At 39.8% G+C, this 26,242-nt stretch overlaps 1 protein-coding gene across 15 annotated transcripts in view; it reads right to left on the bottom strand.

The window, feature by feature from the left end:
• DST (dystonin) overlaps positions 1-26,242 on the bottom strand; it is a 558,750-nt gene that overhangs the window by 110,532 nt on the left and 421,976 nt on the right. For all 15 annotated transcript variants that reach the window (XR_014326489.1, XM_082847286.1, XM_082847281.1 and 12 more), the window contains 11 exons: positions 25,412-25,645; positions 24,469-24,735; positions 20,879-21,427; positions 18,682-18,858; positions 13,743-13,866; positions 7,954-8,162; positions 6,511-6,828; positions 5,553-5,719; positions 3,765-3,921; positions 2,746-2,872; positions 241-303 (listed from right to left, as the gene is read on the bottom strand). Coding sequence is in view for 14 of the 15 variants with exons in the window: in XM_082847286.1 (XP_082703412.1) it covers positions 241-303; positions 2,746-2,872; positions 3,765-3,921; positions 5,553-5,719; positions 6,511-6,828; positions 7,954-8,162; positions 13,743-13,866; positions 18,682-18,858; positions 20,879-21,427; positions 24,469-24,735; positions 25,412-25,645 (2,392 nt within the window). In the remaining variant the exon portion in view is untranslated. The remainder of the gene's footprint in view (positions 1-240; positions 304-2,745; positions 2,873-3,764; positions 3,922-5,552; positions 5,720-6,510; positions 6,829-7,953; positions 8,163-13,742; positions 13,867-18,681; positions 18,859-20,878; positions 21,428-24,468; positions 24,736-25,411; positions 25,646-26,242) is intronic.

The raw sequence follows: 26,242 nt of genomic DNA, 5'->3' as shown, positions 1-26,242 counted from the left end.
ATAAACCAAATGCCAAGCTGAATTACTGGATTTCATTAAGTTCAGATGAACAAAATTGCATGGAATGTTATATAAACATGTTATTTATGGAGAACATGACTATACTCATACCATTTTAATTCAAGTTTGAAATTTCGATATAACTACTTTTCATCCCTAAAAAGATTTTCTCTCTCTCTCAAAAAAAAGAAACACCAGACCAAGTAATTTAATCAATAAGCACTTAAAGTTACCATTTACCTTTATTTGCCAAAATATCCTGAGTATCTATGGCTGTTCCTTCACCATTTAATATTACTCCACCTGCAAAAATATTAAAACTGAAGTCATCATAGATTTCTATTGTATTTTATATATATTAATAGTAGGTGGCATTAAAGCAAATGCCATAAACACTAATTCTTTTAAAATGTTATTACTATTTGAAAATGTAAAATAATGATTCAATTTCAAAATCAAATGAAGGTCTGAAAGATCAAGCTATATCCTCTCTTTTGCATAAAATTTATTCTTAAAGTCATAACATGATCAACTTAAACAGTAGAGTTTCAGTAACTTTATATTATATACATTAATCATTAACTATTAATTTATAAGAAAATTTGGGGATAAGGTTGCTTTAAAGCTGAAGTTATTTTAGTGATACAGTCCCTGAAGCACAGAAGCTGGTCACTATGTGTGTTGCTTGAAGCATAAATGCCTGACGGACAAAAGAATGTCTGTCTCAAGTTAAGAAACTGAGAATTGTCTGCTGTAGTTACAGTGTTTTCATGGGTTTAATGGAGGTGGAATAAGGTAAAAAGACATGAGAGAAAAGTTAAAAGTAAAAGAAACCATTACTGTATCAATATAGAGGAAGGAGGTACAGTGGCTGGGGCACCTGGGCCCTGGCATATGTCTCACCTGAACTTAAACCCCAGCCCCACTAATGACTCCCTGTGAGGCTGCACAGGTGAATCCATCCCACCAAACTGCTGGGGAGAATAACACGTATCTCGCGAGACCACTGTGGGCATTAAAGACAATTACCCTACTGCCTAGCAAATAGGAACTACTTGGTGAGCCATAGTAATTATTTCTCTTTAATTCCATAAACACCTAGCACCGGTTCCTTTTTCATAACCAGAATATTAAAAAATCAATTAGACCTTCTCATGTTAGTATGCCTTAGCTCTCTATCCAAAACACAAAAACATTTCCCCAAACTAACCACACACGAACAAGCCTAAACAAAAACATTTAAATATCTGAATCTTAATCTAAAGTTTTGTCCCTTAAAAAAAAAAAAATCACACACACCGTGGCATTTCAGATGGAAGTGAAAATACCCTTTAGATACTCGAGATTAATTCCTACCATGCTTGGGAGGTGTCAAGAGTAGGAAAAAAATACTTTTTACTTATTACTAATATAGAATGGGCATGAAGAACTAACGTAAAACACCACAGAATTCCCTTCCTTTAAAAAAAAACAAAACACCTTGACATTTCAGGAAATCTGATTAGGAGAGAAAGGAGAGATCATCACACACTATACTATGAGGATTGCCTTAAATGGGATTAAAAGAGCAGAATAAACAGTGGGTGGAGATGGGCCCAGCTCAACATCAGCCTCACAATGGGAACAGCTGGGGGCTAAGCAGGGCAGATAAACCACAGAGGATCGTCAGAAACCCTCAGAATAAAGATATGAGATCTGCCTTTGGTCTTCTCCTGGATTATTTAAAACCTGATAGTGACAACAAATATAAATATGTTTTAAACTTAAAACTCTATCCACAACTTAATTTTAGAACCATTATTTATACATGACTCTCCCTTTCTGTTGAGAAGCCTGGTAAGATTGTGATTCAGACATGCTGGCTAACACAGTATAGAACTGTTTTCTTTGGGAATAGTGTAAGGAATAAAGCAGATGGGAAGAAATTAAGAGAGGTCCACTCAACAGAAAAGAACCTGTTTTCTTTCCTTACTTCCTTCTTTCCCAGGAGACCAGACTCATTTCTTTATCAAAGATTTCAGGGGCTTCCCTGGTGGCGCAGTGGTTGAGAATATGCCTGCTAAGGCAGGGGACACGGGTTCGAGCCCTGGTCGTGAGCCCGTGAGCCACAACTACTGAGCCTGCGCATCTGGAGCCTGTGCTCCGCAAAAAGAGAGGCCGCGATAGTGAGAGGCCCGCGCACCGCGATGAAGTGTGGCCCCCGCTTGCCACAACTAGAGAAAGCCCTCGCACAGAAACGAAGACCCAACACAACAAAAATAAATTAATAAACTCCTACCCCTAACATCTTCTTTAAAAAAAAAGAGTGAAGGGCTTAGCCATGGGAGCTATTGTACTTTGCTGTTGATCATTTGACTTGAACAAGTTTAAAAAAAAAAAAAAGATTTCAAATAGAATTTCTACATCCCCATCAATTAGGTAAAAACAAACTGGAATCTGATCTTTCCCCTTCCCCAATATAATGTTCCTTATTCTTACAGATGAATTTGGTTACATTTTAAATTGTAGTATTTAATAAGATGAAACCTAAGAGATCTGAAATTTGACCAGAACAGACACTTTTCCGTGGCAGCGTTTAGGTTGTTTAGAGATGCCATCTTTCTTGTCACTTTCCCTTCGTGTTTCTGAGGTTATTTTATGCATTAATTTTTAAAAATAACATACACAAATAAAATCAACATGGGTGGACCCAATTCATTGGTAAAACCCAATGGGTTTTACCACAAATGTAAATAAAGCACTTACCTGACTTAACTGCTGCTATGGCCTTTGCAGGGGTCATCACAGCACTTATTAGATTACACAGTGAGATCCCACTGTTGTTGACTTTCTGAATCTCTGGTGTTTTTAAGCTCCACTTCTCTTGTAATTTCTGGAGATACAAAAACACATTATTTTTCAGTCTTTGTAATCTTTTCCAAATTATACATTATAATTCAATGTCTTAAACATATCTTAAAACAGTGATGATTGTGGGTTCTGACTTATGGGATGGAAGAAAAGGACAGCATCTCTATTTGTTCCAATGGTCCAAGTGACTGTTAACACTGTTATTAGTGAGGAGTGGGGTGGGGTCCATCCTGAATTCTGAATTCTCCCAGCCACAGTGGAAGCCAGGCTAGTCCCAGCTGCCACGGGTTCCAAAGTAACTGTCAACTGTAAGTCTGCAAAACTGTACTAGGTAACAGCCAAGTTACAAAAAAAAAAGGTAGTAGAAACAATTTTAAAAAATGGAAATTCAGAATTCCATTTAATAGTGAATTTTAATCATCAAAACTTCAATGAATTTTAAAGGACACACAACTCCACAAATTTGGAGTGGAAAACTTGCCATAACTGGTCATAAGTTTTATGACTGAGTCAGATGACAAGACTCACACACTAGAGATTCAAAATAACTTCCATCTTCAAATACTGGTTAGAGTGATATATCCAAACTAGAGCAAAATGCTGAGTTGAAGAGAAGGATCTTTTACTAACATTATGAAAAATGGTATAAAAAATAAACTAAGTAGAGATGTGGTGGGGAAAGAAACTCGGACCAGTCAGCAACTCACAAATACGTCTCTTTAAAAAAGCAAATTAACTGAAAGTCTGTGTCCTTCTTCGAAAGGATCAGTTAAACCCGTCATGATTTCCAAATACCACCAAAATACACTGTACATACATGAGGCTCTAACTTATGTGCTATTAGATAAAAGGAAACCTCTCATTCCTAACACAAGCAAATGAGAAATTCTTATCAGACATGGACAGTGATTCACCTTAGTTTCTTCCAAAGATTTCCCTAAATCCTCTGCACCAGAAGAAGGCTGCACAATGGGAACTCTTTCTGTGGTTTCTTTTATCCACGACTTTAATGATTTAACCAGAACTTGAAAGGCATCCATCTGTTCTTGACAAGAAGATACAGCTTCTTTTCTAGATCACAAACATCATTGAAAAATTTAAGCCACAAAGGGAGACACTCCAAAGGACTAATTACTAAAAAGTAAATTATTATGCCCATTTCAAGCTTAACATTAAGAAAAAATCTTCCCCCAGGCACACTCCAATCCTCAGATACAGGAGGAAAGGTTTCATAGGTGGCAAGTGAAACCAGCTAAATTACTCCTTGTCTATTTCCTCAGTAAAGTCTGTAGATCAAGATAGGAACAGTTAAGATATTTGTAACCCATGTGTAACGGCACTCTATAATGCTATGTACACTCTAAAGCCATATAAACAGCTTTAACATGATTTAGAGCCAGTGAGCTTTTATCTGTCCGCTTTATATGGTGCTAAACACCAGCAGGCTGAGAACCAGAGGGGAAACACAAGTCACTAACATAAGGGAAACACAGCACCACCTAGTGTCACTACAGTCACTTTAGTGGATGGGTAAACTGGGTCTTTACAGAGAGAGAGGACAGGTTTGAGTTTCCAAAAATGAGGTGAGACCTAGTGATGCAGAACTTAATGTGCACCTCCCTCATGGATACTCAGAAAGCTCCACAGCGAACTATACGGATCTCTCTGTACAGTCTCTGTACACTACACAGAGGGAGGGCACACGCCTGGCACAGGTACAGCTATGAGGACAGTTAGATTTGGTAACTGGATACCATGTAGATGGCATGTGCACGTGTGCAGGTGTGTGGATTACTAGCAGAGAGTACATGGTTGGTAAACTAATCACCGATGACCACATGGTTTTATAATTGGACCCATCTAACAGAAGAAACAACCTAGAGTTTACCCAAAGAAATCAAGAATATTTCTTCTGTGCCATGTGAATTAAATAGGATGGAAATGATAGCTCTGTGAGTAGTCCAGACAGCACTCAAAAGTTTTAGGTAGACAATTCCAAAGAAATGACGAAGAATAATAGCTGAAAGAGAAATGACTACTTTCTATCTTTTGGGTGGCTTCTGTATGAACTTTGGCAAAACCAGATGTATATTCTCAACTAGCACGAGATCAGAAATATAAAACTCAATCAGAAGGCTCACACCCCTGTACAGCTTTTTACCTTAATTTAGGTTCATTCTCTTGTTTCTTACCTTGTTTGTTCATGGAATCATGTCTGATCTACAACTCTTCAAAAAGGAAACTATTTCACACACACAAAAAAAAAGCCATCCAGAACTATCCAGAACTATGCTGGAATGATGCATCATTTCTGAACGGAGCCCAGAAAGCAATGAACCATGGGCTATCTTTCAAGGTTATTTCTGCCTTTGCAAATAAAAATGTAATAGCCAAAGCCTTCAGACTACAGTGAGTTTAGACTACTTTCAGTAAAACACTACCACCACCATTTTCCTTACACAGTGCTTTCTATAAATACTTTCATGTAAGAAGTAGTGAATTTCCCTCCTAAATACTTTAACAAAAACTATACTTAGTTTTAACAGCAAAAAATTTATCAATATTAAAGTACTTATAAAGTAGCCCTAAGCTTTTTCTCAAGTTTCCAAAAACTGTTTCAGGTAGCTACATAACTAAATAAAAATCATGCATTCCAATTAGTATCAAGTAGAATAAAATCCAATTTCTTAAGTGGTGCTTACTTTTCTTTGACAGTATCCTCCATTTCCTTGAATTTCTTTGACAAATTATTTGTTTTTTCAAAAACCAGAGCTTTATCCCCTGGCAAGCCATGGCTGGAGATCTCCTTCAAGAGATTCTGCAAAACTTCGAGATCTTTCCTGCGTTCTAGCAGTTCAGAACTTGATTCCTACAAAGCATTTAGATATTTCATCAATATAAGATGTTGCTATGAACATAAAGAACAGACTGGTGGTTGCCAAGGGGGACGGGCTTGGGGGAGGGATGGAGGGGGAGGCTGGGGTTAGCAGATGTAAGCTTTTTATATATGGAATGGATACAGAACAAGGTCCTATTGTATAGCACAGAGAAATATATTCAATAGCCTATGAAAATACATAATGGAAAAGAATATTTAAAAAAGAATGTATATATATATATGTGTGTGTGTGTGTGTGTAACTGAGTCACTTTGCTGGACAGCAGTAATTAACACAACATTGTAAATCAACTATACTTCAATACAAAAATTTAAAAAAGTATAAGGTGTTGCTAGATCTTCAAAGGGCATCCCATCAAGATGTAAGTATGGGACCAGAATGGCTCCACTCAGAATTTCACAGAATGATCCTGCCTATGGTCTAAGCATAAACAAACATGCAGGCAGGCTGTTTGAAAGAGAACAGTTTAATTTAATTTAAATATGCACTCTTTACATTCTGCCTCTGTGGGCTCTGAAATAAGATATGTATATCACCTATGATATACAGAAAATGAGAGATGGTGTTCACTTCTGATTAATGACCAAAGGCTTCAAGGAGAAGATAAGCTTTGAAGTTTTTAAAGGAGGAAAGCATAGATCTAACCAATCCATCAGCAATTAAAATGATGCTTGTTAATCATAACTCTGCCAATAAATGTATGTGCTTGTCTTAGCTGTTGATATATTTGATCAGTCTTGTGAATTCCATGGGAAACATACCTGCATAAACTGAGACAACTCAGTAACATCCTTCTCAGGCACGTCTGCCTCAGTAAGAGCCTGGGTTTTGGTTTCTAAGAATGTCTGGAGCTTTTCTGAGAGGTTCTCAAACAGCTCCACTTTGGTTTTGAGTTCCTCCATTTGGGCAAGTTTTTCTTTGTGTTTGCGACTTGCTTCTGAAAAGCGAAGGGCTAAGTCCTTCATCCTGGCCTGCAGCGAGGATGCGGTGGACGGGTCTGTGGTCTCTGTGAACCTCCTCACTTTCTCATTCATGGCATTTATGCTGCTCTGCCGCCCCGCGATGTCCTGGTCCAACAACTGAAATGAACCAAATACCACACACATAACATAATGCTATTTACAAATAACGTCAGACTTGTAAAAATTACTATTCAGAACAACAGAAGTTTGAGGCACCTGTGACTAAGGAAGCTAATGGGAGTGACAGACAAGCTGATTGGTCCCTGGAGGAATCCCATCCCCAGTCCCCGCAAGGAGACTGGAGAACAGCTGGCTGGCTGCCCTGGCGAGGCAGGAGACAGCCGCCACTCAGCATCCCCGGGATCTCCTGCAGCCCAGGGATTATCCACGGTCCTGATTTTTCAAAGGCTAGACAACAACAAGACTGATCTGATTAACTTCCTGGGCAGCTGGCTGAAGCCGTGAGGAACAAACAGGACCCGGTGTGCGGGGATACCCTGTACCATGAGTGATGTTCATGAAAAGTACACAGAGGGAAGTCCCTCTCTGCTCCACAGAAAATCGCTTCGCACACTTGTCTCTATGCAAGCGCTACTTTCCATGTTTTTATATTCAGGAGACATCTCTTTACGCCTTAAACTGTCTGTTATAACAATGTTATAACACTATATTAGTTTCAGGTGTACAACATAATGATTCGATAACTGTAAATATTGCCAAATGATCCCCACAGTAAGTCTAGGTAACCTCCATCACCACACACAGTTACAATTTTTTTCCTTGTGATGAAAACTTTTAAGCTCTACTCTCTTAGTAACTTTCATACAATTATTTTAAATTTATCCAAATTTCCAGTGCTGTTTTAGCAAGAGATCCCAATAGTATATACAGTTCAAGTTCCTGGGAAGAATAAGTCTGTGTTTTTTCTTAAAGAGAATTATAAGGTTCTGGTCCCTGCCATCTAGAATGATCTTTATAACCCACGATTCATATGCTGAGGAAGATACACAGATAAAAGAGCAAATAATGTTACACTAACAAGAACATTCAAGTTCTTCATATATAGGTTTATGTCTACACATGGAAAAACCCAGGATATATGAATTTTAGGGATGAAAATGTGTAGTGAAAATCAGTGAAAGGCTTTGATATGGGCAGAGAATGAAAACATCCACACTTTTTGAATAACCTGAGATGCCGGGTTTATTTTCAACTAAAAGTGGTTTTTTGGAAGTCACTTACGATGTTTTTACTGATGACGTCCTGCAGAGCGGCGGAGTTCAAGGGCACAGGGCGCTGCTCTTCCAGCGAGCGCTCCACACCCGCCATCCAGTCCAGCATCTCATCCAGGCCGTCCTGCACACTCAGAGAGCGGGTCAGGGTTATCTGCAGCTTCTCGTTTCGTTCACTGACAGACTTGGACAGGTCATCATATCTCCCGACAATGTCACCTAGTCCAAAAGGATCGGGAAACTTTAACCACTAAGTTCTCTTTGCACCGTTCCTTTGCAAAACACACTAAGGAGAGTCACAAAAATTACTACACTAGAATTGGAAGAGGAAAAATGTTGAAATGATAAATTCATAATGCATCATCAGAGCACCACCAAAACCTGAAAAAAGAAAGAAAAGATCCTAGTGGAAAATAAAAAGCTAAAAATTTTTAAATAGTATATATGTGTAAATATAATTGTGTGTGTGTATGTATAATCTTCATTTGAAAAAAAGATTTTTGGATGCATAAACATTTGAATTGTCCAGAGAAATGAATGTGATCCAAACAGCCAATCTTTGGAATAAATATTGGTTCTCAACCTGACTTTTCAAATTAGCCACACTTGATAACTACATGGAAAAAAAAAAAAAGGTGACAGTCTTACAGAGCTAATCTCAAGAAACAATATACTCTTATAAAGATTAATTAAGAATTAACCTTTACACATAAAAATTATTTCAATCTTTCTTGCTCACGCATGCTCTCTCTGTCACGTACACACACACACACACAACACACACACACAAAGATTTAAGTTTTTCTCATCCTTCACATCCTAAGTAAAGTACTCAAACGCACAGAAGTTAGCAGATGCAAATGTACTGAGAAAATAGACAACACACAATGAAAATTCACATAAAATACAGAAGGTTGAGATGATGCTTCTAAGATAACACAGATAGAATGTATTTGATAAGTTTAATAGCAGGCAAAGGGAAAAATAAACAGTGTTAGGAGGCTGACCTGTCTCAGATAAGATTAACTTTACTTTCAATTCTAAAGACTTAAGATGCTTTTAAAAAAAAACCTTTCTGGCTAGTTTTCATTCATATATAAAGCTCTATATTTTAACAACCTACATTCTATGCTGCAAGACCAATGAGAAGTTCAAAGAACAGTAGTTTTTAATGTATTCACCTCTCCCTCCGCCGACTCCACCTCTCTGGAAAACAATGTTTTTAATCATCAATTTATCACTTACTGTCCAAGAATCTGAAAAGAATTTTAATTATTTCTGATACACTGTAAAATGTTTCAATGGAAGAAAATATTGACATCTCTATAAAAATGAAATCTCTTACATGCTTATGTTTGGCTCATGGTACATAATCCATATAAACAAACAATATTTCTTTTTGCTTGTTCTAATATTATATCATGAGAAAACAGTTTGACAAATTTTCACTGAATTGAGAGGTTAAGCTTGGATGATTGAAAGAGACAATTATGCTCCTTTCATGAAAACACAATGAAGCCCGTGAGAAGGGTAACAGGGAGGGGACAGAATTTAATATGCACCAAGATGCTGAGGGCAGACAAGCAGCGGGTTCAAGTACAGCCCTGATTTGAAAGTCACAGAGCAGATCATCTGAACTGCAGGCTGTGACTGGCAGGTGAGCTGTTTCTCAAATGGGCGGCTCTGTGCTTCAACAGGGCACCATCATATCTGTTTAGCTATGGTAAGTGATTTCCCAAGCAAAGTCAGCTATTTTAATAAAATTAACACACACAACATTGTAAATCAACTGTACTTCAATAAAAAAAATTTTTTTAATTAACACATTGTATTAGTTTATTTTTGGACTCCTTAGTAATAAAATATTGTCACTGAAGTAAATTCTTGACTTTAGTAATTAAAAAATATTTTAGAAAAAGGGACAAACAAAATTTACTTTAAGAATGTTACTTTTTTGGGGGTTTTTTTGGTTTTTATTTTTTTGCGGTATGCGGGCCTCTCACTGTTGTGGCCTCTCCCGTTGCAGAGCACAGGCTCCAGACGCGCAGGCCCAGCGGCCATGGCTCACGGGCCCAGCCGCTCCTCGGCATGTGGGATCTTTCTGGACCGGGGCACGAACCCGTGTCCCCTGCATCGGCAGGCGGACTCTCAACCACTGTGCCACCAGGGAAGCCCAAGAATGTTACTTTTTTAAGTGGTTGGTTTTCTTAGAAGTCAAATAGATCTTAGAGAAACTCCTCTATATCTTAAATATCTTTCACATATTCCTAAAAAACTATGCCGGAGAGAAGCTGTAGTCTTAAAATAATGTAACATGGATTTTAAACAAATGAAAGTGAAATTGTGTACAGTTAACAATGGGAAGGTGTCAAAATGCCTCTCCAAATACCAGAATTACATATAAAATCGTCTTTTCTCCCCCAAGCCCCTGTCCCAAGAGCAGTGGTTGCCAAGGTGGGAGGTGAAGACAGTGCTCTGGGATACAGGATCATTCGCGGTTTTATCATCTACTTTAACATTTTATATTTTGGGGTCTTATAATGTACATAATGTGCTAAGATAGCAATAGGTGTATGTAATTAATAAATACATGTGCATCTCTGAGCATTTATATACACATGCTGAAAATTACGTGACAAGGTGCACGATCAAAATACTCTGAATGTCTCTAGAGAACAGACTGGAGGTTGCCAAGGCGGAGGGGGCTGGGGGAGGGATGCAGTGGGAAGTTGGGGTTAGCAGATGTAAACTCTTATATATAGAATGGATAAACAACAAGGTCCTACTGTATAGCACAGGGAGCTATATTCAATAACCTGTGATAAACCATAATGGAAAAGAATATTAAAAAAGAATGTATATATATATATATATATATATATATATATGTACAACTGAATCACTTTGCTGTACAGCAGTAATTAACACAACACTGTAAATCAACTATACTTTAATTAAAAAATATTGATACGGACTTCCCTGGTGGCTCAGGGGTTAAGAATCTGCCTGCCAATGCAAGGGACATGGGTTCGAGCCCTGGTCCGGGAAGAGCCCACATGCTGCAGAGCAACTAAGCCCATGAGCCACAACTACTGAGCCTGTGTTCCAGAGCCCACAAGACACAACTACTGAAGCCCGTTGCCACAACTTCTGAAGCCCACGTGCCTAGAGCCAGTGCTCCGCAACAAGAGAAGCCACCGCAATGAGAAGTCTGCGCACCGCAATGAAGAGTAGCCCCTGCTCGCCACAACTAGAGAAAGCCCATAAGCAGCAACAAAGACACAATGCAGCCAAAAATAAATAAAAATAAATTTATTTTAAAAATATTGATAAAAAATTGCACTATATCAGTGTTTAAATCCATGATGAAATACTGTAACAGAAAATGTATAATTTTTTTTGGTTGTTTTTTACATTTTCTTGAAACAGTGCAGGACTTTATGTCATATTACTGATATTTCACCTCGAGGGTTTTTGCCTCTTTGAATATGAAATCCCGTTGGGCAAAATAAGATGAAATATTTTTCCTGTAGGTTAGAAGGAGCATATCATACACTGCTGGAAACAAATCATCTGAAAATAAATTTTAAAAAAAAGATTCTGAATGTAAGAAAGAAAAAGGTTTGACTTCTACAGAGTGGTTTTAGAAGAGCAAAGCTTCATCCTTCTCTTTACCTACAATTTCAACTCAGATTTTAATGCCAGCTCTCTTGGAGTGAAAGGTATGTTAATCATTTGCTATGTTAAAGTTTTTATTTCACACTGAGAAATATTTAATAACCTGAAACCACACATTAAATATAGGAAAAGTAGCAAAGTCCAAACAAAAAATATAATAAGACAATAAACAATGTTAATTGATAATCCACTGTGCGTTTAGTTTAAACTAAATACTGTGAGTCGATACAAAGGTAATATACAATAGCTCTATCCTCAAGAAAGGCACCACCTAACATAAGAGGACGCAAAAGCATCGCTGTAACTCGACAGGGTTTCTAGGATCACAGAGGAACCCTGTGAGGCCACTCAAAGACCCCACGAAAAGGAGAAGCAGGAACATCTCAACCTCCTAACCCCTTGGCTCCTCCTGCTTTTGACAAGAAGATCCCTGCAAGAGTCTGTTGAGTCTGTTCTGGCCTTAGGTTGAGAGTCTAGCTGGGCCGAATCCCATCAACCAACAGAATCTTGTTAGGTTCTACTTTCTGTGACTGCTGCATACATAAAGAGCTTTTTGTAAGTCAACTATACTCTAATATAAAATAAAAAATAAAAAAACCCTAAATGTAAGGCTGGGTATTATAAAACACTTAGAAGAAAACATAGTCTTCTGAATGTCTGCAACAATGAACGATTTATGTCTTTGACATAAATAGTAGCAATATCTTTTTGGATCCATCTCCTAGAGTAATAAAAATAAAAACAAAAATAAATAAATGGGACCTAATTAAACTTAAAAGGTTTTGCACAGCAAAGGAAACCATAAACAAAATGAAAAGACAACCCACAGAATGGGAGAAAATATTTGCAAATGAAGCAACCAACAAGGGATTAATCTCCAAAATATACAAACAGCACATGCAGCTCAGTATCAAAGAAACAAACAACCCAATCAAAAATTGGGCAGAAGATCTAAATAGACATTTCTCCAAAGAAGACATTAACCAAAAGCACATGAAAACATGCTCAACATCACTAATTGTTAAGAGAAATGGACATCAAAACTACAACGAAGTATTCACCACACACCGCTCAGAATGGCCATCATCAAAAAGTCCACAAACAATAAATGCTGGAGAGGGTGTGGAGAACAGGGAACCCTTCTACACTGTTGGTGGGAATGTAAATTGGTACAACCACTATGGAAAACAGTATGGAGGTTCCTCAAAAAACTAAAAATAGAACTACCATATGATCCAGCAATCCCACCCCTGGGCATATATCCAGAGAAAACCATAATTCGAAAAGATACATGCGGCACTGTTTACAATAGCCAAGACATGGAAGCAACCTAAATGTCTATAAATGGATAAAGAAGATATGGTACATATATATATACAATGCAATAATACTCAGCCATAAAAAAGAATGAACTAATGCCATCTGCAGCAACATGGATGGACCTAGAGGTTATCATACTGAGTTTAGTAAGTCAGGCAGAGAAAGACAAATATCATGTGATATCACTTATATGTAGAATCTAAAAGAAAAATGATACAAATGAACTTATTTACAAAATAGAAACAGACTCACAGACTTCGAAAACAAACTTATGGTTACCAAAGGAGAAACGTAGCACGGAGGGATAAGTTAGGAGTTTGGGATTAACAAATTACACACTACTATATATAAAATAGATAAAATCAACAAGAACCTGCTGTACAGCACAGGGAACTCTACTCAATATTCTGTAATAATCTATATAGGAAAAGAATCTGAAAAAGAATGGATATACGTATATGTGTAACTGTATCACTTTGCTGTACACGTGAAACTAAACACAACACTGTAAATCAGCTATACTCTAATATTAAATTTAAAATTTTTAAAAAGAGTTTTTGCTACATTTTCTAAATAAAAAATTAAAATTTAGGTATGCAAACCACACAGCCCAGTCCCCACTCCCAAGATCCTAATACACCTGCCAAGGAGGGCGTGCCTCTGCCCTGACCGAGAAGGGCCACTTCACAGTGAAAGGACATAGTGACGCAGAATATGCGAGCGAGCGATGTCTCCGTATCTACTATGAGACCTGCATTTAGAACGGACATGTAAGACCAGACATGAGGAAATGCCACTCACCCAGTGTTTTCTGGATGTCGTTCTTGGCGGGAAGTAAAGATCCCCTGGCGTCTAACAACACTTCAGCGGTTTTTTTCAGTTTCTCTACAGCCACCTGCTGACTTGATATCTGTCCCTGTAGAGCCTGGAGGATTGAATGCCTCAATTATATTCAGTAGGACTAAATAACGGATTTCCAATATGAAAAAAAGATTCACAGTAAGATAAACTGGACAGAGCAGACTTGTCATCAGTAGAAGCTTACGCCAGAATTCTTAGAATAAGGCCAGTTATAAAGTGACATTAGCAAAACCATCAGCCAGTCGGGAACATTCAAGTTCAGTCCTGGAATAAACGCTCAGCATATGCTCATGATAACCGGCCTGATTCCTGATCCTGAAACCCTCCACCCTCAGCCTGAGTTCCCCTCAATCCCACTCCCAGACTCTATACAATGCCCCCACAACCACCAGAAAACAAAGACAAGTAAAAAACACACAAGCAGCAGAACCCCTTTGAGACCATTTCTGACTCCAGGGAAGGAGATAATTAAGGACTTACACATCCTGACCCAATGCTGAGTCATATTTATTTCCGTTAATGCAACGAAAGTTACTTAACAACTAACAAATTCCAAAAAAGCTTGCTACGTTTTGTGAAAATACAAAAATCAAACAGACACAAAGCTTACCCATGGGGATCTTCTAGTCTAAGGCAGGAAGTGGTAAGTGTCAAAGATGAATAAGAAAAAGGTTGAGGGGGGGAGGACCTGGGAAGGGAGGAGGGGCCTCCTCTATGGGGTGGCCCTGGGGCAGGTCCTGGGGAAGGTGTGGATTTGGGCATCCTCCTGGGGCTGCATCATCACCCAGGTGGTACCTGAGCCTCTTCCTTCCTTCCCACCTGCAAACCAACCAGCAAGCCCTGACAATTTCACCTGCTTAATATTTTTTTCAAATATGGCTCTGGTTCTGTATTTCTGAATCACTACAGGACAATCTCTCACTGAACTGGAAAAAGCCTCCTAACTGTGCCCCTGCCTCCAGTCTCTCCCTTCATACAGCCCCTGATATGTATTATGGAAGACACATACCTGACTGCACCACTCCCCTCTTAAAATCGTTCATAGCTTCCTCTTGCTTCAGAATAAAGGGGATACTGGAGCCTGCCATCAATTGTCCAACGGAATCTATTTCTTAATTTTATCTTCAATCTCATCTTTCTCCCCTTCTTGTTCCAGAAGCATCCCACGACACAGCTATCCCTCAGCGATTTGCCCTTGCTGGACCCAAGGCCCTAGCATCTCTACACACAGATCTTGGGAGGCGACCCTGAGCTTGGCTCTTACCTGTAACATTCAGCTGGGAGGCCTTCTTCCCTGTCTCTCCTCACCCCGAGTTGGAGCACTGCCCCCAGAAGTTCCCACACATGCCCTGTGAATAACACTGCACTGATTTGTCTCTTCTATCAAACTGGAACCTCCTTGAGAACTAGAAATTGATAGTATTCAGCTTTCTATTATCACTGCCTAGCCCAGTGCTGGGCACATGGCATTAACGAAAGTTTCTGGAATAAACAACTGAATGAATAAGTAAATAAATGAAGATATCAAGTGTAAGGTTTTAAAAGATCCCCCTCCATTTCAGCCTTCAACAACAACAACAAAAAAGCAAATGTCTAAAGCCAATGGCAAAATTTTCCTCAATTAATTCTCATATCCAGGAAACTGTGATAATATACAGGCAGCTGTGCATATGTCCAAAGGCCCAACAATCTATGACCAGCATGGGATCTGTGATCTGAATACCAGATCCTACAATTGTTCTCAGAGGCCAAAGAATCTGCATCAGAGTGATCAGTTTGGGAAATTCTCCCACAAGTTTAGTTGCAGTTAAGTGTAAGAAATTCCTCAAAATAGGAACTTTACCTATAAACGGACTGAAGTCTAAGCCACACGTACAGCTTATTTGCATCACACAGTTATACAGGAAATGAAATAAATTTAAAGGCACCTCCAAAAATTATTTTTTAGAATGTGGGTTCCCCAAGGACAGAGATAGGTTTTTGAAGACACAAAGGGGTTAAAACCCTAACAGTGGGCCTAGAACATAAATGTCTTTGAATGAATAAATTTATTTAAAAGTGATCATGGTTTTACAAAACATCTAGTACCAAAGATGGCCCTACCTACCATCCTAAAACTTAGAAATGGATTACAAGAAAAGCATCTCTTCTTCACCTCTTCTCTTCAAAACATCCTATGCCTTTTCTCTTCATAATTATGTTCAAGAGAGTCAGTAGTTTTCAGTTCCTAACGTTATCAGGTTTTAATTTAGCTGTGGTAGTGGTTTATAACACTACTTCGGGACAAAACTGCAAATTAAAGTATTCAAATGGGTGCCATATATTGTTTTTAATGGATTTCAATGAAATCAAAACGTGAAAGAAGCATCTGTGACAGGGAACACTGCAAGATGATGACCTTGGTCTCCAGCCTGGACCAGAAAAGGGTGAAGCTTACAAAGCCGTGGGCACTCGTCCAGCTCATAAAAGTTTCCTGACATTCATCACCCTCCCAGAGATCAGAGCAAGCCTGGAAGGTTGATGTTGTCAATGTTCCCTGGCCCCATGCCTGGCTCCAAACCCAGACCTCTAGAAGGGTCCCAGGATCCTGCCTTTCTGTGCTTTGTATGAAGCTAAAATCTAGTTTTGTCCACTGATTATGAAGAGCATCATTCTAGCCCAGGGGTATCAGACTGCTGACAACACAGCCAACAGCCACTCTAAAAATCATGCTAGTAGCAATGTGTTATTGCCCAAAAATATTTCAAATGTACCCACTGAGTGTCCCAAATTACATTTATCATACAACAGAATATAAGTAGAAGTGAGTATTGTAAATGTAGAAAAGACTGATTGTTTGGTAGTAGTCTTATGTGTTTGTATTACTGTTAAAAGAAAAATGATTGTAAGATGTGGGTAATAAAATGAAAGAAATGGAGACTCCTTAATCCTCATAAAAATGTATCCTCTCTACCTGCTGAGATCATCTTTGCGGAAAACACATCCATATGCCAGGAACAACTTTAATCACGCATTTAATTCTAAAATTATGCTGCGGCTTAATTGGAATTAATTCTCCTTTGAGACGTTGCACTCTTTTTCTATTTCTTTGGCTGCCTGAGGACTAGAGGAGTCTTTCCTCAGCACATACCAAGGTAGTATTCCAGTTCTAGAATTAATCCATGTTTCCATTTCATTAAAAAGCCATAGCATTCATTTAATTTTTGTTTGTTTTTTTTGTTTTAGTTACATTAAAACTACTTTTACACAGGATGTAAATCAGTTTGTTAATACAGACCTAACTTAAAATGTGCTATGTCTATTTCACAGTTTCCGATGCTAAAAATACCTAACTTCCTAATTAAATGTAATACAAGCAATCTTAATAATTATGCCGCTCCTGTCATTTCCTATTAAAATAATGGCCTTTATGTCACAACATCTCCTCTGCCAACATATACTGCCCTTGGACCCGTCATCCCGTGGGGACCAAAAGCTTCATTAAGACAGATCTGTTCTTGGGCTTGTCGGAAAGAGAGAGAAAAAACCAAACCAAAAAAAAAAAAAAAAGCCTCCAGACTGAAAATGCACCCCTGAAGTGCAGAAGCTGCATCAACGTCAGGGCTGACCTGGCCCAGGACATGGCCCTGGTGCCTGTGTAGCGCTGGGTAAACTCCAGCCCAGGAAAACACAGAGTTCTCCATCCTTTCGGCCCCAGCCCCTCTTTCCTCCTTTCACCCCACACTTCCTCCCACTTCTCTCTGCTTGGCCTTAACCTGCCACAGTTCACCCCAGGGTCTCAGGCAATACCTAACATTAAGCTAAGTCAGTAGGGTATCTGCTTCCCTTGTTAACGCACAATAATGATTTCTGACTCTGTAACTAACAGATGCAACCAAATTCTGAAAGGCAGTAGTTTCACTGGCATTACAGTGTTTGCTTTCTATCTAGGCGGAAATGAGCTATTGCTACCCACCTGCTAAAAGGAAGTACAGAAAAGATTTAAAACATGAAACTTTCAAACTCAAAATTATTGGTCACATGGAAGAAGAATAAAATTTTTCAAAACTTCTCTCCCCTCACATGAGGATTTTAAAATATGCTTGGAATGTAAGAAATGGCTAGACTCTCTCTGCCACTGTGGGTGGGGCTGAGATATTTACACAATTCCCCCATCAAGTTTGAATGTTCAAAAGGGCAGGTGGCCTCTCTGAGAAGTGGGCAAGGTGATAACTGAAGTGTGTACTTCTGTGAATTGGGGGTAACCCAACAGGAACCCACACGGAGTGTGACAGTGACACCCTCTCCGTCCCCCGGTCCATTCATGAACAAATGTTCATCAAGGACCTACGAGGGCCCAGGGATACAGAGGTGAACAAAACAGACCAAGCATCTGCCCTGTGGAGCTTGGTGGTAATGCAGGAGAAGACAATGAACAAGGATGGGAGGGGAATCTGGGGGAGAATGGGTACGTGTATATGTATATGTATGGCTGAGTTGCTTTGCTGTGCACCTGAAACTATCACAACATTGTTAATCGGCTACACTCCAATATAAAATACGAAAAATAATTTCGTATTTGTAAAGATCACAAGTGGCCCAGGCAGGACTGGTCTTTGTCTGGGGATGAGGAGGTTGGGAATACGAACCATGACAGCAATGTCAGATCACAGTATCCTCTAAACCACAGTAGAAGCTAAACCACAGTAGAAGCTAAACCACAGTAGAAGAAAGAGAAACGAACAGACGTCAAGTTGTAACTCCCCCCAGAGGGAGACACACATCTTCCCATCCCTTCCTCCCCTGCCCTTGGGGGAATGATCACAAAAATGGGGGAGAGCGGAGGGCATTCCACGGGACTACCTTGGGGCTGGATCTCTCTTTTCCCTCTTTTCTTTACCTTCATCTCTTCTAGCTGCCTCTGAAGATTTTTAGGGTCCACGGCAACAGGTTCAGATAAGTGTCTGCTCGCCGTGGCCTCGCAAGCCTGGAGCCCAGAGAGAAGCCCACATGAAGCATCTTCATAGTGTTGGTATTTATCCACCAGATCTTTGAGGTTATTCCCAAGGACATTGCACTGAAAATCGAAAGAGAGAAGGGTGGGGATTAAAATCCACTACTTTTATATATAATCTTCAGGACCTATGGGTTACGCCACCTGTAAAACATCAGATTTCAACCAAAGTGAGCAAAAACTGTAGGGTGAAGATTTTCCCCTTTATAGGAAGATGCTTCCTCTAACAAGTCAAAAACTAACCAATTCAAAAACATCTGCATGAGGGCTGGATCTTAATCCAGAATGAAGGGTTTAGGTGTCAATCATCAGAGGGGGCTCGTCTCCACGGAGTTTACACACCACGTGTATAGTATGCATCAGATGGAAAGGTTTTCAAGGTGCTTCATAAATCACTTCTATATGCTGCACAAGACACAAGGAGGGCAAATAATCTAGACCAGAAGGAAGCCAAGGCCAACAGCCAACGATGCTTTTCAAGATATTTGTGCAGCCTGGTCAGCTTATATTCTAAACAGGGACATGTTTTCTCAGTTTTGCTTTTTTTAAAACAAAACTCTCTTACTGGTCCACGAGAATAATAAAATTGAAACAGTCTGTTAGCTATTAAGTATTAAAATAATACACAGACCAAATATATGTGTAAAACGAATTCCTTGTGAAGGGAATTATCTGAGAGGAGGCTTCAGTTCTCAAGCTTCAGAGGCTGCAAAAAGCAAACCACTCTGTTTAGACTCAAAATATACTCGCCACCTGCTGGGCAAAACAGGTATTACAGAGTTTTACAGCTAGGGCTGCCTGGAAATCACTCCAAATGAACTTAATAAATAACTTTACGTTCCTAATCTTTAAACATATTTTTCAGAAGTAAAGCAGATGAATAAGACTGAGGGAAGTAGGATGAAAATACTTTATTTTCCCTGCTTCAGTTTTCAGATTTCTTGCTTCTAATTCCAAAACTAAAGAGGACAGAACGAAAACTACACGCACAGATTCCTCATGCCTTAAAATGAAACTACCTTATTGCACAGAAAAGGAAACTATAAATAAAATGAAAAGACAACCTACGGAATTTGCAAACGATGCAACTGGCAAGAGCTTAATTTCCAAAATATACAAACAGCTCATACAACTCAACAACAAAAAACCAAACAACCCAATCAAAAAATGGGAAGGAAAAATATAGACATTTCTCCAAAGACACACAGATGGCCAAGAGGCACATGAAAAGATGCTCAACATCGCTAATTATCAGAGAAATGCAAATCAAAGCTACAATGCAGTATCACCTCACACCGGTCAGAATGGCCATCATCAAAAAGTCCACAAACAATAAATGCTGGAGAGGGTGTGGAGAAAAGGGAACCCTCCTGCACTGTTGGTGGGAATGCAAATTGATACAGCCGCTATGGAGGGTCCTTAAAAACCTAAAAATAGAGCTACCATATGACCCAGCAATCCCACTACTGGGCATATACCCTGAGAAAACTATAATTCAAAAAGATACGTGCACCCCTGTGTTCATAGCAGAACTATTTACAATAGCCAAGACTTGGAAGCAAACTAAATGTCCACCGACAGATGAATGGATAAAGAAGGTGTGGTACATATATACAATGGAATATTGCTTAGGCATAATAATGAACAAAGTAATATCATTTGCAGCAACATGGGTGGACCTAGAGATTATCACAGTAAGTAAAGTAAGTCAGAAAGAGAAAGACAAATACCATATGATATCACTTATATATGGAATCTAAAATATGACACGAATGAAGTTATCTAGGAAATAGAAACAGACTCACAGACATAGAGAACAGACCTGGTTGCCAAGGTGGAGTGGGGTGGGGAGAGAAGGATTCAGAGTCTGGGATGAGCAGATGCAAACTATTATATAAGGATGGATAAACAACAAGGTCCTACTGTATAGCACAGGGAACTATAGTCAATATCCTGAGATAAACCTTAATGAAAAGAATATGAAAAAGAATATATATGTATAACTGAAACACTCTGCTGTACAGCAGAAACTAACACAACATTGTAAATGGACTGTACTTCAATTTAAAAAAAATGAAATTACCTTCGTGTAGAGGGACCTGAAGCGGTCAGTGGCACGGTCTAGCCTGCCCTGGACCTCCCTGTGGGTGGCAGAGGTATCCAGGTGGCCCTGCTCAGCCCGGCCGCCTCCCTCTCTCCTGCTGCAAGACTTGGCTGCTTCCAACACTCTGTTCCCAGAGATCGTGATGTACCTCAAGTCACCTTTGTGCAAAATGACATCTTCCGAGAAGCTCTTCTGCCTCTTCAGTTTGGCCGTCAGACCACCGAGGTCGTCGGCACCTGCTTCCAGGTTCTCCAGCTCTTGTTCTGACTGCTGCAGCCACTGCTCAAACTCGCCATAGTCGGCGTCGAACTTCTCCAGCTCCTCCTGCAGGGAGTGGGTCAGCCGCATCCTCTTCTCCGATTCAGCCAGCGCGCTTTCATAATGCGCCTTCAGCTCCTTGACGTTCCTCTGCAGCTTCTCCTTTTCTTCTGGGCAGAGGTGGTGGCCCTGCTTCTCCAGCAAGGCCTGGGCCGCCTGGGTGGCCACAAGGACAGCCTGGTGCTGGGCCGCGAGCTCCGCATGCTGGGCCTGCGGGAGAGCAGATCAGGCATCATGTGGATGCAGGACCCACAGACCCAGGACCCGCAGGCCTGCTTCCCATCAACCTGTCTAGGGTGCCCGCTGTTTCCCTCTTAATGGTGAACTTCCTAAAAGCAAAAGCTGCTTTGTGAGCAGCTAATTTTAAAATCTAATTTTAAAATTTCCAATCTTCTCTGGAAAGTACTGTTTTTGAGAAGGTTGGAAAAAATGGAACGAATTTCTGTTCCAGCCTTAAAACAAGCATCTACAATCTGCTCTCATTTTACTCATCCCTTCCCTACGAGCCCCCTGAAGGGATTGTCAATGTCTTTACCTAATTATTGATCACGGAAGCACAGTATTTTTTCTTAGGAAATGATCCTGAAAAGATATTTAATAGGAAAAAAAGAATCTATAATTTGAAACCTATAAAAACACTACGATCATCAGTAAGCAAGAACAACATACATTCGGAGAAGCCCAAAGGAAGTTAAAGGAACACATATAATAAAGGAGCATCTTGGAGCTACTCAGCTGACTGGGTCGCAGTTTCCTGCATGTGGAAAAAGGGACAATAACCCTACACATCACAGGTTTGCTGAAAGGAGCACAGGAAACCGCACACAGAGAATGCTGCCTGTTGAGCCTGGTACATGTCAGGGATCAAAGTCCACCCTGGAGGCAAGAGCAGAGCATCTGGCAGGTCACAGGTGTGGGGCAGAAAGGTCACAGGTGTACACAGCTACCCGCCCTCAGCCCTCAGCTGTGTGGGCCTCAGTGGCTAGAGTCCCTTCCTCTCCAGCCATAACCAGCTTCTTCCATCTACCCCAATATGCCATTAAAATGTGGTAAACAGCATAATGGAAAAGAATATAGAAAAGAATGCATACATATGTATAACTGAATTACTTTGCTGTACAGCAGAAGCTAATACAACATTGTAAATCAACTATACTTCAATTAAAAAAAAAAGCATAGTAATCCTTTTGGGCCATTTTCCACATTTCTTGTAATGTCTGACGTGGAGCCATACAGCCTGATCCCATCACCTCCGAGCTCCCTCTCTGACCTGGCCCTCCCCCTTCCCTACACCACACACTCGGCCTCCCACCTCTACCCCACCCCCACCCGCGGGCACATCTGGACCTCTTTCTCTAGCTGCTCTCTTGTCTGGTTCCAGCTCTCCCCTCAGACACCTGCCTGCAACCCCTACCTCCTCTGAGTCTTTGCAGGAATCTCATCCCCCCATGTGGACCTACTTGGACGAGGCTATTAACCCTGAAAGGTGGTCCCACCCCATCTGCCCATCCGTACCTAACTTGGCAAAAAGTTACCACCTTCCAGCATCCCACAGAATTTGGATGTTTACTGCCTGCCCTATTATCGTCACCCCCCAGCAGGCAAGCACCAAGACAGGGAATTTACTTTGCTCACTACCTAGAACAGAGCACTCAGGGGTTGAGAAAATATCATTCTATGCCATCAAGTGAAAAGGGCCAAGAAGCACTGCTGTGGGACAGCTGTTCCCGCGAAGTCTGATCCCAGCCGCCAGCCGAGAACAGACTCATCAATCCTTGTCCCCTTGTCTGTGACAGCACCTGACACACAGTGGGCACAGGACAAATACTTTTGTCTAAATAACTTTTCTCCCGCAGGCTTTTCTCTCTCTTCGGTATCTGAATTATATTTATACACCATCTCCGTGGTCAGACAGATGTATATAATACCTATAAAGTCACCTGACCCATCCCTTCCTTTTACAGATGAGGGGAGACAGGCTGGGCCCAGAACACGTAGCGCAGAGAGTTAGTACGAGAGCCCTCGTGTCTCCCGAGCCTCTGGGCCATCTCTCCACTTTGCCAGGAGAGCAGGAATTTGTGAAGCACTTTCAGATTCTCATACTCTTAGCAGTGAAAAGTTCAGAAGGCAAACTTCATGCTGTGGCTAAAAACAAGTGTTTCCGGTAAGGCACCTGTATGTCTGGGTCCACCCTGGTATTTTTTACTCCTTTGGTCAAGTTACTAACCTTTCCTGACTCCTTTGTACCTGACTCACAGGTTCCTTTAGGAATTCATTAGACTTTTCATTTTAAGACCCAATTACAGTCAGGTTCTGGAATAGCCCCTTGAAATTGTGATGTAATGAATATCCCAGCTCTTCTGGTTTCCTTTCTACTTCCTGTACTAGAAGAGCTTCACAGAGGGCATTCTATTCCCAAGACTCCAAAGACAAAGACTCGGAGGCAAACAACAGAATTGCAAATGTTCCCGAGGCCCAGGCATCTGCCCATCAAAAGCCACACACTGAAATAAAATGATCAACTATGTGACTCTTTAAAAATGGCTTTCAAATGTTCCCTTGGCTCCTGTAGCAGCATTAATGTTAGCCTTAGATTTTTCATGCAGTGAATTTTCACTCCTCCTCTCAGCCACAGCCTTCACCAAAAAGATGACCTGAAGTCTGGAGAGACATTGAGTAAACTCAGGAGGGCACAGCAAGCCCGGGCTGGAATTTAGCAGAGGGACTGAGCTCACAGCCTAGTTTAAAATCCCAACTCCACCCCTTACTAGAAGTGTAACCTCAGGCAAGACACCTCATTCTGTAAGTTACAGCTTCCCTATCTGTAAAATGAGAATGAGAATAACATTAATAATAATAATTTCATCACCATAGTAATGATATTCTCATTTGACAGAGTGGTGGGGAGAACTAAATGAACACAGTAATGAGTCAGGATGGGAAGAGCTCTGAAGAGTGCCTGGTCCACTGTCACTGCTTTACGAACATTAGCTATTATTGTTATTTCTATTAATTCCTTACAACGCTGCTTCACGGAGAAGAACACCACATCCAATGATGTATTTCCCACTGTTTTTCACTTGCTTAGAATTCTCACGATAACTTACATGGACATACTGATGACCCTAAAACAAGGACTTTACTCTCAAGGGTCCCTGAGGTTTGAAAAGATAACTCACGTGCTAAGTGCTTCCTGTCTTTACAGACCTGAAAATAGACTTTAACAAGATCATCTGTTTAAAACCACTCACCTTCATCTTCTGGTACTGCTGGTTCAGGTTCTCCTGGGTGGTCGCTATGTGCCCATCAACATCCATATCCAACAGGTTACCATTAACTTCATCCTCTTCTCCCATCACCGACTTGCCGTCACCCTCTTGAATATGAGTCCCGTTCTGTTCAATGACCTGTTTCTGTTCCATACCTGCCCTTCCTGAGTCTCTGTCAACATTTGCCAACCAGTCCAAAAGGTTTTCGATTTTGGTTTTGCTCTCTTCCAGCTGCTTTACAGCTGCAACCTGGGCAGGAAAGGTCACAATAGATAACCTTGAATGTGGGCCGAGGCAAGAGTGTTAAGACTTTCCAAAAGCAAATACTTAGATCACTGAAAATCAGAGCAGGGAAATTAAACCAGACCCACAATGAAAACTGAACACACTGAAATTAAGCCTTACAGCAACAGGCAGTTACCCTGAAGTTTCCACTGTTCTTAAAAACACATTCCAAAGTTTTAACTGTACTTAATGGACCTCACACATTTCACAAGTAGAAAGCCTGACAATTCCACTTAAATTGTTTTTAAAAGTTTAACAAAGCCTACAAACTATTATGTATAAAATAAATAAGCTACTAAGATATACTGTACAACCCAGGGAAGATAGCCAATATTTTATAATAACTCTAAATGGAGTAAACCTTTAAGAATTATGAATCACTATGTTGTGCACCTGACACATATAATATTGCACATCAACTATACCTCAATAAAAATTTTTTTTTTTAAAGTTCAACAAAGTCAATTCTTCAAACTTTGTAGTATTTGGTCAATTGCCTACATGAAAACCCAGAATTCTAGTCTCTGGTGCTAATCATCACTTATGACCACCTGATACCACATAATAAATCAAGGCGCTGTTACACTCATCATTTTCAACAAAGCCGTAAGAACAGGGTACCACATATTTGAATAAGGACCTTTTCCGTTTCTTCCTTGATTGCTGTCGTCACAACTTTATCCAGCTCTTTTTTCGACTGTTCTGCCTTTAAATTAAGCTGTTCACACTTTATCTTAGCTTCATTAAGTTTCTGTTCAATCAGAGCCTTATCCTCTCGCGACAGTTTTTCACCACTCTCTTTTAAGAAGTTCTCTGTGTTTTTCACTATTTCTGCCAATGCCTGTGCACTTCCTTGCATATCTTTCTGTAATTCCTTATAACACAAAAGAAAAATAAAATCTTAGTAAATTACTACCTATTTAATTCTTCCACAATTGTAATTCTAAAACAGGGTGGGGGGGCAGAGAAGAATCTAGCACATACAGGTTGTTAAAGCATATTCAATACTCTGTTAATTTGAGTTGGTTTATTTAAATCACAATATTTAATATAATTTGAAACCTCAGAGAACACTAAAGAAAGGTATGAGATTTGCAAGTTTAACAAATGGATGTGGTTTGTAAAACACTGAAAACAATTAAGTATTTACAAATGTAATCTATACATATTTGCACATATCAGATTTTTTTACATTATGTGAGTACATTTATAAAAGCTTTAAAATACATGGTAATATTATATGTTCTGTTTTTAAACATTTAATTTTAACATATATCTGCTGCTCAGGATAAAAACAAATAGTTCTCAAAATTATGAGCTAAATTATTCCTAATGTAATTTCTATACTAAGATGATGACTTCTTCTAAATACCAGAGCTCTATAAAATAAAATGTTTGCTTCTTTGCCCTAGCTGCTAGGAAGCTCAGAGTAAGATCTCTCCTCAACAGTTACAGCTTTCCTTCGTCTAGA

This window comes from Leucopleurus acutus, assembly GCF_964270905.1.
Source record: "Leucopleurus acutus genome assembly, chromosome: 10".
NCBI lineage: Eukaryota > Metazoa > Chordata > Mammalia > Artiodactyla > Delphinidae > Leucopleurus > Leucopleurus acutus.
This window is presented reverse-complemented; position numbering and strand designations above follow the sequence as displayed.